The 15512-nt window shown below is 47.3% G+C and overlaps 1 protein-coding gene across 1 annotated transcript in view; it reads left to right on the plus strand.

Annotated features, from left to right (window-relative positions):
- The window catches only part of ttn.1 (titin, tandem duplicate 1), a 131541-nt gene extending 116259 nt beyond the window's left edge, over nt 1-15282 (plus strand). The window contains 13 exon segments of the mRNA XM_088353508.1: nt 196-495; nt 572-874; nt 971-1273; nt 1353-1937; nt 2008-2310; nt 2441-2740; nt 2837-3412; nt 3493-3798; nt 3873-4478; nt 4579-9356; nt 9417-9638; nt 11540-11912; nt 13942-15282. Of these exon segments, the coding sequence (XP_088209634.1) occupies nt 196-495; nt 572-874; nt 971-1273; nt 1353-1937; nt 2008-2310; nt 2441-2740; nt 2837-3412; nt 3493-3798; nt 3873-4478; nt 4579-9356; nt 9417-9638; nt 11540-11912; nt 13942-14234 (9248 nt within the window). The 3' untranslated portion in view covers nt 14235-15282.
- Nucleotides 15283-15512: the final 230 nt, after the last annotated feature.

Below are 15512 nucleotides of genomic sequence, written 5' to 3' on the forward strand. Positions count from 1 at the left end.
TGAAGGATTCATAACAGTATTCAGTATTTTAAACGATTTTATCAAATGAACAACAGTATCAAACTTTTTCATGCTGCATCATCCACTTGAATCAATTTTCTGTGCTAAACTTAACCTGGAAAAATGAAGAACCCTGAAACGGATTTTATTTACCACTATGATTGTATCTTAACGGGCCTTTGCTTTCGCTCTCAGCCAAACCCGACGAGCCGAAAGGACCAATCCGATTCGATGAGATTGATGCTACTGCGGTCACCTGCAGCTGGGAGCCCCCAGCCAGGGACGGTGGAGCTCCCATCAGCGGTTATGCTGTGGAGCAACGAGATGCCCACAGGCCTGGATGGGTGCCTGTTTCAGACTCTGTCAGCCGACCCACCTTCAAGTTTGAGAACCTGATTGAGGGAGATGAGTATGTTTTCCGCGCAGCTGCTGTGAACCGTTATGGCACTGGAGAATTCTTGCAGTCCGATATCATCACCTGCAGAAGCTTGAAAAGTAAGTGACGCTTCCTTTTTTAGCCACTTTAACACAAGACCCAAGTCACCACTCACATGCTCTACCTCTCTCGCAGATGTGTCTGGGCCACCTGGACGACCGACCATTTTTGACGTTTCCCGTGACGGCATGACTGTTGCCTGGAACCCACCAGATGAGGACGGCGGTCTGGAGATTTCTGGTTATATTATAGAGCGCAAAGAAGTCAGGTCCGACAGATGGGTGCGTGCCAACAAGAATCCAGTCACCATGAATAGATACCGCTCCACGGAGCTCATTGAAGGCCTGGAGTACGAGCACAGAATCATTGCTATCAATGCCCGCGGCCTTAGCAAACCCAGTTTACCTTCCAAACCAGCTGTGGCATCAGATCCCATCGGTGAGACAAACATAAAACCCTTTTCTCTGTTTTGACATTTTGTCCTCATTCACTTCATCTGACATTGCAAGAACTGAAATCTTTCTGTTCCACTAGATCCACCAGGTTGCCCACAGAATCCTAGAATCACGGAAACAACCAAGTCGTCCGTATCGCTGGCTTGGAGTCCCCCAGATGAAGAGGGAGATGCCAGAGTGGACGGGTACCTCATCGAGATGCAAAAGGTGGGCACCGTGACGTGGCTCAAGTGCAACACCACACCCTCTCTGATTTGTGAGTATACGCTGACCAACATGCCACAAGGAGAGGAATTTAAATTCCGAGTGCTGGCCTGCAACGCGGGCGGTTCTGGCGAGCCTGCAGAAATCCCCAGAAGTGTCACTATCACAGAGATGTTTGGTAAGTACACACCACAAGTAATCTAAAGTTGTTGTTCTCATGGAGGTCAATGAAAAGCACCGCTCACATGTGTCCACAGAATCACCCGATTATGAACTTGAGCTGAAATACAAAGACGTGTACGTAGTCCGTCACGGGGGAGTGGTCCGGCTCTCGCTTCCCATTAAGGGTAAACCTCACCCAACCTGTTCGTGGTCAAAGGACAGTGGGGCCGTGTCGGCCAAAGCCATGGTTGCACACACTGAGGACACCAGTGAATTGGTGATCAAAGGGGCTGAGAGGGGTGACTCCGGTCTGTATGAGCTTCTTCTGGAAAATAAGGTTGGCAAAAAGAAGGCTCAAATCAAAGTTAACGTCATTGGCCGTCCGAGTGCTCCAGAGGGTCCGCTGAGCTTTGAGGAAATCCAGGCCAATTCTGTAAAAGTGTCCTGGAAAGTGCCCACAGATGACGGTGGTGCTGAGATACTCGGATACATTGTTGAAAGAAGAGAAGTTACCAGAAATGCATGGTATACAGTGGACAGCAGGGTGAATGATCATCAATTGGTCGTCAAGGGCCTAAATGAAGGAACAGAATATCACTTCAAGGTCACTGCCGAGAACGCTTTTGGTATCGGTCCATCTCTGAAGTCAGAGCAACCGCTGGTTCCAAAGACTCCTCTTTGTAAGTGCTAGTGTTCTGGGTGCCAGAATTACCCCCGCTGGCCTTTGACAAATTGTTCTTTACACAACAGGTCCGCCGGAACGGTCTGGCACATCACCGGAGATCATGGATGTCACCAAAAGTTCTGTCGCCCTGGCATGGTCTAGGCCAAAGGATGACGGAGGTTCTCCAATCACAGGCTACTTCGTTGAATACAAAGAGGTGTCTGCCGAGGAATGGACTCGTCATCCGACAAGGATTCCTTCCACCATGTTTACTCTGTCTGGACTTACTGCTAACACAGACTATCATTTCCGCATATTTGCTGCCAATGATATTGGCATGAGTGAGGCTGGACCTGTGTCAGACACTGTCACTTGCAAAGATCCGTTTGGTGAGTCATTATATTTTACGGAAGCCCACATTGGAAGTGAAGCAACTAGCCACCTCCTCCGACATCCTACGCCCATATCTTTTTGTTGCAGGGCATCTGACTTCATTTTCACTTGTTTGTTGTCTTGCAGATAAACCAAGTCAGCCAGGTGAAATTGATATAGTAACCGTCACTAAGAACGTAATCACTATCCGCTGGCAAAATCCCGACTGTGACGGTGGAAAACCCATCCTGGGTTATTGGGTGGAATACAGAAAGTCCACTGAAAGCAGTTGGAAGAAATGCAATAAGGAAAGGTTGAAAGAACAAGAGTTGTCCATGCGTGGTCTGGTGGAAGCTACCGAATACGAGTTCAGAGTGTTTGCCGAGAACGAGACTGGAATGAGCAGACCTAGACGCACAACTACTTGCATCAAAACTAAATTGAGCGGTGCGTAAATTGACAGAATTATATCAAAATTTGTGCAATGAACTACGTGCTGAATTTTTTTATATTTTCCTGTTTCTCTGCCTGCCTTTTGAATAGTCGAAACCAAACCAAGTTTAAGGAAGGACATGGACGAAGTCACAGAGAAGCTGGGACAGCCCGCTGTCATGAAGTGCCAGATCATTGGCCGGCCTTTACCTGAGATCCGCTGGTACCACGCTGGCAGGGAGATCGTTGGGTCCCGCAAATACGAGATGAGCTCTGATGGCCGGAACCACTCCCTTTCCATCATGACTGACCAGCAAGAAGATGAAGGAGATTACACCTGTAGGGCCACCAATGATGCCGGCGAAGCCGAAACCACAGGAGTCCTTGTTCTAGAAGCTGCGCCGTGTTTCCACTCTGACTACCCGTTAAAGAGCACCTACTACGCTGGCCTGGGCACCACTCTACGCATCCACGCTGTGTACATTGGGCGTCCTGTGCCCAAGATCATGTGGCTCCACGAAGCAAAGACTCTGGAGAACTCTGAGGACATCAGTATCGAGACCACAGAACACTACACCCACCTCATTATCAAGAACATTCAGCGCAGAGTCCATGGAGGAAAATACAGGATACGACTGCACAACCACTTTGGCAGGACCGACACCACCTTTAATGTTGAAATATATGGTGTGTTTTTGTCTTAAAGTCCTCAGCGAGTAATGGGCTTGCATTTGTGTACATAATGCTAATTAGCTCTTTGTTTGTAGACAAGCCCGACATCCCTCAGGGACCCATCATTCTGGAGGCCCTCCTAAAGAACTCAGTCATCATCAGCTGGAAAGCTCCCAAGGATGACGGTGGCTGCATGATCACCAACTACATCGTGGAGAAGCGCGAGAGCAAAGAAGAAAGCCAGTGGGAACTGGTGTCGTCGTCCATTAACGGCACATCCTGCCGGGTGCCCAACCTTACCGACTGCATCGGATACTTTTTCCGCGTGTATGCCCAGAATCGCTATGGCAACAGTGAGCCGCTTGAACTCATCACACCGATCCTCATTAAGAGCCAACTGGGTTTGTTGACTGCACAACTCAAAGTAATCAGACCATGTCACCCGTTGTACTGACAAAGCCTTTCTCTTCCGTAGAGAGACCATCACCGCCTCAGGAGATTGCAGTTTCTGGGATCACCATAGACTCCTGTGTGGTTTCCTGGAGGCCTCCACTTACCGACGGCGGTTCAAAAATCAAGAGCTATTGTCTTGAGAAGAAACAAAAGAAGGATAAAAAGGAGTGGGGTGAATGGACGCCTGTAACCACGGATGAGATCAAACAGACGGTCTTTTCCGTCAAAGGCTTGTCGGAAGGTGTGGAACACGTCTTCCGAGTCAAGTGCGAGAATCTGGGAGGACAAAGTGACTACAGTGAGGAAAGCGATTATATCGTTCCCGCCACAGCCGTTGACGTTCGAGCGCCTGCCTTCAAGGAGGAGTTGAGGAACATGAGCGTCAAACACAAGAGCAATGCCACTCTGGTCTGCAAGATCACGGGTCAGCCAAAACCCGTCATCAAATGGTTCAGACGAGGAAAGGAAATCCATTCGGATGGCAAGAAAATCAAGATTCAAGAGTTTAAAGGAGGTTACCACCAACTGGTTGTTGCTGAGGCTGAGGAGGAAGACTCAACCGTCTACCAGATCCGGGCCACCAACCAAGGAGGCTCAATTTGTGCCACTGTCTCTCTGGATGTGGAAAGTAAGAATATGTTGTGAAGACTGTACATTTTTTTGAATTGCCTGACACTGCTTCTCAACTAGAATTATTCTCTCATGTATTGTTTTGTGTCTGTTTACAGTTCCAGCAAAGATCCACCTTCCCAAGAACCTGAAGGATAAAGAGGCTATTCCTGCCCTTCGTGGAGAAATAGTCAATATCAAAATACCTTTTGGTGGCAAACCAGATCCCGTCATCACATGGCAGAAGGGCCAAGACCTCATCGACAGCAATGGCCACTACCAAGTCATTGTTACACGATCCTTCACTTCTTTGGTCTTCCCCAACGGCGTAGAGAAGAAGGATGCCGGATTCTACATTGTCTGTGCCAAAAACCGATTTGGAATCGATCAGCAAAGCGTTGAGCTGGATGTGGCAGATGTCCCTGATCCTCCGCGTGGTCTCAAAGCCAGCGATGTTTCTCGAGACTCTGTGGCACTGAACTGGGTCGCCCCAGCTAATGATGGTGGCAGCAAAGTGATCAGTTACATCATTGAAAAGTGCCCCACCACAGCCGAAAGATGGGAGCGTGTCGCCCAGTCACGTGACACCCGCTACACTGTCATCAATCTCTTTGGAGGAACCAGCTATCAGTTCAGAGTCATAGCCGAGAACAAGTTTGGACAGAGTGCGCCTTCCGAGAATAGCGGACCCGTCATGACCAAGGAGGACAAATCTAGAGTTCTTCTGTATGACAGGGAGGTTGACGATACTGGCCACATTCCCAAAAGCAAAGCCCAGCACTCTGATTCAAAGAATCTGTACAGCAAATTTGCCATTGCAGAAGAACTGGGGAGAGGTCAATTTGGTATTGTCCACCGCTGTGTCCACATCAGCTCTGAGAAGACCTACATGGCTAAATTCGTCAAAGTCAGGGGTGCAGATCAAGCAATCATTAAGAAGGAGATTGTGACTCTGAACCTGGCCAAGCACACAAACTTTCTTCTCCTGCACGAGTCATTTGATAGCCCGGAGGAGCTGGTCATGATCTATGACTTCATCTCAGGTGTCGACATCTTTGAGCGTCTCAACACGGCAGAGTTTGAGCTCAACGAGCAAGAGATAGCCAATTACATTCGACAGATCTGCTCAGCTCTCGAGTTTCTGCATGGTCAAAGCTACGGACATTTTGACATCAGACCTGAGAACATCATCTACACAACAAGAACCAGCTCCAATGTCAAAATTATCGAGTTGGGTCAGTGCAGACACCTGACCCCTGGAGAGCAAATCAAGATCCAGTACACCACTGCTGAGTATGCAGCCCCTGAAATACACCAGTGTGACATGGTGAGCACTGTGACTGACATGTGGTCGGTTGGCGTTCTGGCCTATGTGCTCCTTTCTGGACTCAATCCATTCACAGCTGAAACAAACCAGCAGATGATCGACAATATTTCCAACGCAGCCTACAGCTACGACGATGAGTCCTTCAAGCAGGTCAGCGTTGAAGCACTCGACTTCACAGACCGCTTGATGACAAAGGAACGTAGACATCGTATGACTGCTGTGGAGGCATTGTCACATCCATGGCTGTCTACCTCTGAGGAGAGTCTAAGCACCAGAACCATTCAGAGCAGCAGGCACAAGAGATACTACCAAACAATGGTGAAGAAAGAATGGAGCACAGTGGTGTCTGCAGCTCGTGTGGCCAGCGGCGGCTCCATCAGGTCCCAGCGAGGTGTGTTGGTCGCCAAGGTGAAAATCGCTCCGTTTGAACACGGACCAGTTGGAGGCCAGATAGGACACTTGGTGGCCAGTGAAGGTGATAGTGTCAAGTTCATCTGCAACATTGACAACTATGACAGCAGCACTGAAGTCACTTGGTACTGTGGTGTCAGGCAACTGGAGGCTAGCGACAGATACAACATCCAATACGAGGATGGTCTGGCTTCTATCACCATCAACAAAGTGAACAGAGCGGACGACGGCACGTACAGATGTAAAGTAGTCAACGAGTACGGTGAGGACAGTGCCTATGCAGAGCTCTTCATCAACGGTGTCAGGTCATATCGGGACTATTTCACCGCTCGCGTGGTCAAAAGGACCAAGCGGCGGATCGACACTGCCAGAATGCTTCAGAAGCCACCGGAGTTCACCTTTCCTCTGGTTAACCACACAGCGTACAAAGGAGAGGATGTGCGCTTTGGTGTTACCATTACTGTTCACCCTGAGCCCCGTGTCACATGGCACAAATCTGGACAAAAACTGATACCTGGAGAAAATGACAAGAAGTACACGTTCATTAGTGACACGGGCCTGTATCAGCTCATTATCCACAGCGTAGACGATGACGACGACGCAGAGTACAGCGTCGTAGCCCGCAATAGGTATGGCGATGATAGCTGCAAGGCTAGGCTCACTGTGGTTCCTCGACCCAAACCGGCAGACCTCACCCTGAGGCCCATGTTCAAACGTCTTCTTGCCAACGTTGAGTGCAGAGAGGGCCAGGATGTTAGGTTTGAGATCAGAGTTTCCGGCCACCCAGCTCTTAGGTGGGAGAAAGATGGCACGCCAATAGCATTCGGGCCCTCTATCGAACTTGTCCATGAAGGTTTGGATTATTTCATTCTTCATGTGAGGGACACACTACCTGAAGACTCTGGCGTCTACAGGGTGACTGCGACCAATTCTGCTGGCTCTGCCAGTTGCCAGGCAACACTCAAAGTGGAACGCATTGCCCATGTCAAGAAAGATTACGAAAGCGGCCAAAAGCTGAGTGAGCAGTTTGCTCAGAAGGACCAACTGGACAAAAAAGTTAGGCTGCATCAGATACTGTCAGACACGGTTGTCTTACCTTTACCTCCCGCAGCAGTGCAGGCTGTCAGGGAAGCGGCGACAATGTTCAAACCTGCTGTGACCACTAAAAAAGATGAAAAGTCTGAGGTAGAAAGAAAGAAAGAAAAAGAAGAGCGAAAGAAGAGGGCAGATGAAAAACGACTACGCATGCCTTACGATGTGCCTGCACCAAGGGTCATCAACCCGGCGGTGCTAGAAGAGGATGTGGAAATCAAACACTTCAAGCCGCTTTCAGACATGAAGTGGTACAAGAAGCTCCGAGATCAATACGAGTTCCCGGAGCCCATTGAGAAAACCATGCAAAAGAGAATGAAACGTATTCGTCTCTCCAGGTGGGAGCACTTCTACGAGGTGCCTATCCGAATCAAAGACCAGTACAAATACAAATGGCGCATTCCATCCATGACTCTGGATGATTTGGAGACTGTGAGGCCCTCTAAACACCGCGCAGCTTCCCCAGAGTTAGATGTCTACCACAGAATTAGGCGAAGGTCCCTGGGAGACCTGTCAGATGAGGAGTTACTGCTGCCAGTCAAAGATTATCTTTCCATGAAAACAACTGAAGAGGAAAGGCTTCGTCTCGAGGAAGAACTGGAGCTCGGTTACTCGGCTTCTCCGCGCAACCTCAGCCCTGTGCGCTTTGAGCTGTCAGCGCTGCGTCCTCCATCACCCAAGAGAGTGTACAGTGACGACGATGAGTCCGAAACCTTTCACAAGTATGATTCGTACCGAATTCCATCCAAGTACGAAGCCGGACCGAGCTTTGTTCAATTGCGACAGCGCCACGACAAGGCTACGTACAAACCTCCCAGACAGAAACAGCGAGTGTACGAGGAAAAAGAAGATCAGGAGTTGCTTCGACCTCACACCACTACACAGAGAATTGCCTCTTACAAGAGTGAACTCAAACACATGGAGTCCGAGGAAAAATCCCGCACTGTGAAAAAGAAAACAGTGGTCTCTGTCACAAAAACTTCAGAGGGCATTGAGTCAGAACATCTGACTATGTTTGCGTCTGAATACATTCCTAAACCCATCAAAAAGCTCTCATTGCCAGATCCTGAGATGAGAGGTGCGTCCTCTCTTAAAACAGAGGTGACTTTGCCCAGGGTCGATTTTCTTTCCAGGTACGAGGAGAGGAAGCAGACTCTCAGGTCAGAGCGGAGATCTGTGGAGAGAACGTCGGAAGCTCCTTTCAGTCTGGACCACGCCCCACGGATTAGTATCCGTTTGCGGTCTCATCGCGTTGCCTTTGCTTCCAACACCAGCTTCACCCTCAACGTCCAAGCTAAACCTGAAGTGAGAGTCCAGTGGTTCCACAACGGAAAAGAGATTCAATCCAGCGACAAACACCATCTAAGCAATGTGAACGGGCTACTGACTCTCTGGATCAACAATTGCATGTCTGATGATGCAGGGACGTACTCTGTTACCTGTAGAAACCTTATCGGAGAGACTTCAGATAGTGCCACGTTAGACGTAGCTGCGGAATATGCCACATTTTCTTTTGCCCAGCAGAATGAGGAACCGCCATCTTCTAATTATCCAGACATCACCCAAACAGATGTGTACCACATCTCAGCAGCAGTCAAGGAAACAGAGGCTAAACCTGTGACAAGGTCCAAGCCCCTGGTCCGTGCAGCCATCTTGACCAAACCTCAGTCTCTTTGTGTTGAGGAAGGATCTCTTGCCAAATTTTTTTGCAATGTGGACGGTGAGCCAGCACCTTCCATATTGTGGCTTCGTGACGGAATGCCTCTGGGTTCCTCCAGTCATCACCACATCGTGTCTACGCAGTGCAGCTCCACCTTGGAGATTTCCTCGGTTCAGACATCCGATGAAGGAGACTACACTTTATTGGTGGAAAATGCTGGCGGCAAACAAGATGCTTGTTTCAGTCTGACTATTCAAAAGTCTGAGACAAGGCAGAAAGAAGTGATCTCTTCTCGAGTCACTTCTCCAGAAGCCAAGTCCCCTGAATCCTTCAAATTTACGCAGGGAACCAAGTCCCCTGAGCCCCTTAAGTCTCCTCTCAGGGTCAAATCTCCAGTATCTCCCAAGGCAAAAAGCCCACCTCCATCAGTTCAGGCAGCCAGAGTGAAATCACCGGTCTCTCCAAAGTCCCCTACTGCCAAATCACCACCTCCTTCTGCCAGTCCCATCAAATCGCCCAAGAGGGTCATGTCTCCGACAGTGGGGAAAAAGTCACCTTCTGGGATACCGCCGCACTTTCTGTTGCAACCCCGATCCCAAAATGTGGACGCAGGACAAAATGTGAAATTCTCATGTGAGATTGCGGGAGAACCCTTCCCAGACGTTGAATGGTTTAAAGACAACTTCACCGTGAGTATTTGGTCTTCTCTGCTACGAGTCCCTTCCCGGCTAACATTACCGTAAATTCCGGACTATAGAGCGCACCTGATTATAAGCTGCACCCGCCACATTTTAAGAAGAAAACCGATTTTGTACTTACACAAGCCGCACCTGTATATAAGCCGCATGCGCCCACATTAAACAAATGTAACACTAACACAAAATTAACCCAGACCCGACTTTAAGTCCAGTGATTGAAACTGAATGTCCTTCATTAAAGTACACAGTCCAAGAATCACAGCCGGCAAAATTAACAGAAAATGATACGGGTACTTAAGGTTTGATGCAGACCGGCAGAGTCCCGTTGAAAATAATCCAAAGAAAAAAGTGTAAATTACCAAAGGTAAGGGTGGGAAAAATATATATCCACTATTGTCCGCCGTGTCCACAAACACTCACCTTTACCGGTCCCCACTTCCCGTCAGCCCGCGTTTGTTACGCCCCTTCTTTTTAATTCATCCGTCCAAAACATATCAGAATAAGTGTCCAAAATAAATACAAATAAATAAATCACATAAATATACAGTTGCAATTACATATCATACATGGTTACACATATTTACAAAGAAAGACGGTACACCAAGAAAATTTCAAAGCTTTAATAATAATAATATAACTTTCATCCGGGCAGTTAATGGTAGCAACACGCTAGCAACACGCTCGCAACACAGTAAACGGGTCTGTTAAAAAAAAACATACCGTACTTGTAAAAATCACGGTAAACCGTCCTCATCTTCCTCCTTAGAACTGAAGCCATCAAAGTCGTCTTCCTCAGTGTCGAAAAGAAACTTTGTCGTATAGACGTCGTCCCACGCTCCTGCAGCCGGTGTTATGCCGAGAAATGCATCCCTGCCGAGAATTGCATCCTCTGTCGCGGGAGCGCGCACACGTCACTCCCGCTACTACAACCACTTTTACGTACCTCGTTTTATCTCACTTTTATATCTGTTGATGATTTGACAGTTCGTTACAGCATAATAAGCTTTATGGTAGAGCGCATAACAGTTTCAATACGAGCGATTTGAGTTGAAAAAGGCAAAATAAACACTTTACCTGCTCAAAAGAAGTTTATATACGGTGTGCATTTCCGTTCGATTACATTCACAACAAATACAAGACAGAATGGTTTAAGTTGTATTTACATTCCTAATAAATGCAAGACGAAGTGGTCTTGGATATATGTTCGGCATTACATTCCCGAAAAGTGATAAAATTCAGATTCAGATTCATATTCAGATCTACTTTATTGTCATTCTAGTACAAGTGTATACAGAACGAAATGTCGATACATCTGACCCGCACAGTTTCCTTGAATGTACAGATATAAATAAAATGTAGTATTTAGTTGGAGTATTGAGTACTAATAATATACTGAATAATTATGGCTATGTATAGTATTTTACAGTAGTGCAAATAGTGCAAGAGGAGCAGCTAACCAGATGTGCAAAATGGGCAGTCATAAAAAAGTGAGATAAAACGAGGTCAGAGTGGTTATAGTAGCGGGAGTGACGTGTGCGCGCTCCAGCGACAGGGGATGCAATTCTCGGCAGGGATGCATTTCTCGGCATAACACCGGCTTTTCGGAACCCGTTGGTGATGGTGGATTTTTTGATGCTGCCCCACGCTGTCAGAATCCACTGACAGACTTATGCGAAAAAGTTGCCTTTCGCATGCGGCCAGTTTTAGTGAAGTTGCAGTCTTCCTCGGCGCATATATTCCAGCGGTCTAAATCTTACCTCTTGTACTCGAGCGCCGCTGGCGGCCGTTAGAAAAATTACATAGACTGGCCGCATCACTGAATAGGCCGCAGGGTTGAAAGTTCGGGGAAAAAGTAGTACGTAACTTACAGTACTTGTTTTTTTTTCTCGCAGTTGTCAGACACATCCAATATCAGGATGAGCTGGACCAACAATGTGTACACATTAGAGATCCGTGAAACCACACCAGCGGATAGCGGCAAGTACACCGTCAAGGCCAAAAACCACCTCGGCCAGTGCTCCGCCACATCCTCTCTCAAAGTCCTCAGTAAGTATTTTGCGCTTACAAAACATTTAAAGAGTCATGCAGAAAAAAAAGCTGAAGCTTTCTCCACCTCTTTAGCGCATGTCCAGGCAGCATCCATGCAAACTGGCACTGAGAGCGACAGTCAAATCATGCAAATGTCCTCTCAATCTTATGTGGAATCCTCTTCCTTCTCAACCTCCTCCTTTTCCCAGACGAGTCTTGGTGGTGGGATGCAAACAGGTGAGTTGGTCGTCAAAGACCTGAGCAGTCTTTGAGGGTTCCTCACCCTGAATGTGAACTCCAGCCATAATTGTCACTGGAAAAAACACTGAGAAAGAAATATAGCTCATGGGGTGAGGCTGGTAAACAGATTTGTGGAAGCCACCATTATTGCCGGCGATCAGCTTGGTTCAAAAAGTCTTTCCCTTGTATAGTACTTGAAAATGTCACAATCAGCATTCTGAGTCCAGTCACAGCTCTAACAGGCTGGACTTGTTGGAAGGCAGTGCGTGTTGTGACATCATTCTCAATCAGGATTTGCCAGATGAACGGTGACTGAGCATCTTTCTAGAAAATTGTGCAGCTCACATAACTGAGATATGATAAATGACAATTTTGAGTGCTTCCATTAATCATTCACATGTTTTTCCCGACACTGCTAGCTGAAAATGGCTCAAAGAACACTTCTCTGAAGACATCGTGACCCTTACAGGCCACAGCCATATGCTATCTCTGCTTATCCGACTTCCTCCACCTCTAATTAGGTTCACGTTATATAAATTACATTTTGGTAAAGGAAAATGAGGTCTGTGTGATGGTGAAAAGTTGATAGTTTAGTAGACACTCAAAATAACAAAAGAAGACATCTATGGATTTTGATCTTGCAAGGAGAACAGAGAGCCTAAACCTCTGACAGAAATTCCAACCAGTTCTGAACTGCCAACCGTCCCAACCCAAGCCCCTCCTGAGCCCTTTGTTATTAATAAGAATCTCATAAAGTAGAGCAACCCTAAAAGGTGTGGAAACCTTAACCCTACCAACAACAAATTTATCAGAAGGACACACAACCGTAGAGATGTGATCTTACAGTATTTCAAAGACACAACGATCTACATATTATAAAACTTTACGATTGCTCCTTTTCTCTAGTACCTTTCAAGTACCGTATTTTCCGCACTATAAGGCGCACCGGGTTATAGGGCGCACCCCCAAAAAATAGTTTTTGGTCCTATATTTTCCATACATAAGGCGCACCAGATTATAAGGCGCTACAATAGGAACGTCGACAAAACAGTCAGATAGTTCAGTCCAACTTATTACCCCCTTAACATTCCGAAAGCTTGCAAAGAAGCAAATACGTGTCGTAGACACGTGCGGATGCGGTGTCCGTACGATGTCACTCAAATGCATCGTTCCAAATATCATTCGGAAGGTTAAAGTCTTGGGATTCAAGAAATGCCAAACATTTCTTAGTTTCCATTTTATTTTTTGCTGGCCACTGTGTGGACAGCAAAGTAAGAATTTTATTGTGCAGGGAAACGGGGTTCTTTACTGTGCATATGACAATAAACACTTTGAATTGAATTTAGTTTAAAAATAGACTCATCACAGAAACATCAAGATCGTTCTAAAACAAGATACCGGGAAAATATAAAGCAGCATAGCTCACCTATGTTCTCTTGCAGCCATCACGTTCAATAATGATGATGGTCTTCTTACAACCGTGAGTGTAGTAAATCGAGGAGAGTCAAATATTTACAAATACAGGATAGTAAAAAATGTTTTCTCTATGCCATAGTGCAACCCAACGTGTGATTCACATTCATCTTTTTCGACCAATTGCAGGCTTTGTTTCGCCCCTTTAGCCTATGCGAGCCTGTACATGATAAAAAGGATCCGCCCCCTTTACCTCCGAATAACTTTAGCCAATAGTGACTGATTCAAATGATGATTGACACATTGGTTAGGAAATGAAACGCCGGTATATAAATCCCAGCACACACCGCGGACTACTTCGCCTTCGGGGGAAAATCTAGTCGGCGGCTACTTGCCTTAGTTGCAAGACTTTACGAGTTAATATTGATCCATATATAAGGCGCACTGTATTATAAGGCGCATGGTCAGTTTTTGAAAAAAATAAAGGCTTTTAGGTGCGCCTTATAGTGCGGAAAATACGGTAACTTTCCCAGTACATAGAAGTGTTAGTCCGGGGGTCCGTACCTACATAAGTATGGCATTTTGCGTGTCCTTAAAGTGTCCTTTTTGGCAGGTACGCCGCCCAAGATCACAGCTCTAGCCGAGAACGTAGAGGTGGCGGTCGGCGAGCCACTGAGGTTGAGCGGGAGGTTCTCGGGGGACCCGGCCCCGTCCGCACAATGGCTGCGCTCGGGTCGGACTCTTACCGACGGGGACACGCACCACCATGTGGAGAATACAGGCGATGTTTCCACGCTGGTTTTCAATGCCATCCAGGAGAGCGACGGAGGATTGTACATGCTCCGACTTTCCAACGATCTGGGCTCCGCCTCTGCCACTGTCAACGTCCAGGTCCAGTTGCCGTGAAAGTTCAGTACGAGGAACCTGGAGGTAAATACCTTCCAGGCCCCGCCCCTTTACACCCTGCCCCACCCTCTCCCTGCCTCTGCCACTGTCAACATTCGTCTCCGGTTCCTGGGGATTACAGTACGAAGAACCTGGAGTTAAATACCATCTGGTCTTGCTTCTTATATCCTGCCCATCCCACTCTCCCTTCCTCTGCCATAGACAACCTTTGGGTCCGGTCATCATGAAAAAGAACCTACCTGCTCCTTGATCCTAAGCCTTTCCCTCCACCTTTTTTTTAACCGTTTTTGATTTATAAGCAATAAGAATCAACTCAGATTTCTCTACTTGTAAATACAAAGTGTTTTTATTGTGTTTTGTACCAAACTTGACCTAGATTGACTGCTAAACTGGCCTCAAACTTGTAATGACACTTTTGCAGTGACATGTACATAATGTATAGAGCGGCATGTGCCGGTTATGGGAAATGTGTGGATTGATAACAGGAAAAAGACGGCGCTTAAGAGGAGAAAGTCCAGCCTGGATGAATATCCTGCAAAGCGCAGAAACCTAAATGCTGCGCCTCAACACTACGTTGAAGTCTAAGATTGCCTCGGCAGGTAGAGCTTCTCCCTGTCGACGTTTACTTAAAGATCCCCCCCAAAAAGCTTAGCTGTCAAGGAAGGTGTCCTTGGACCCTTTCCCACAAGGGAAGGCGAGACCCCAAGCGCCATCCGGGTTACCCTCGCCTGGGTGGCGCCGCTCGGTCTCGCCCTTGAATGCCCGACAGACAACAACGTGACTCTCACACCTTTTTAAGTGGACCGTAGCTTTCGGCACGGGGGCGGCCCCTCGGCCGGGGCCCCATGGCCGGGGGCCCGAGCCAGACCCGGTGGCCGCCGCCGTGCCTGAGCCGCCCCGCCTCTCGGAGGAGCGCACCTTGGCGTTTGCGTGTGATTTTGGGTGTTGTAATTTGTAGTCGGCCTTGGTGACGCCATTTGCTTGTTCTTTTTTTCCAATTTGTCCTCCTTGAGTGTTTTAGTTTGAATAAAGCATGTTTTCAGCACTACTTCCTGTTTCCTGTCTGGCCCCTATTCACACAACACCAGTGTTTGGTGTGTTACTAAAAATCAGTGTAGGGGTTTTAGTAGAAAATATTTAATATATTTAAGTGTGTTTACTGGTTAGTACGTCGAAACAAAGGCGATTGAGGTAAAAACACAAAAGGGCTTAGTATGTTGGAAAAACATGAAAGGGGTCATGTCAAGTACAAAATAAATCACGTAAGGGGTTAGTATG

Source organism: Urocampus carinirostris, chromosome 14, assembly GCF_059441175.1.
Source record: "Urocampus carinirostris isolate Australia breed hairy pipefish chromosome 14, RoL_Ucar_1.0, whole genome shotgun sequence".
Taxonomy (NCBI): domain Eukaryota; kingdom Metazoa; phylum Chordata; class Actinopteri; order Syngnathiformes; family Syngnathidae; genus Urocampus; species Urocampus carinirostris.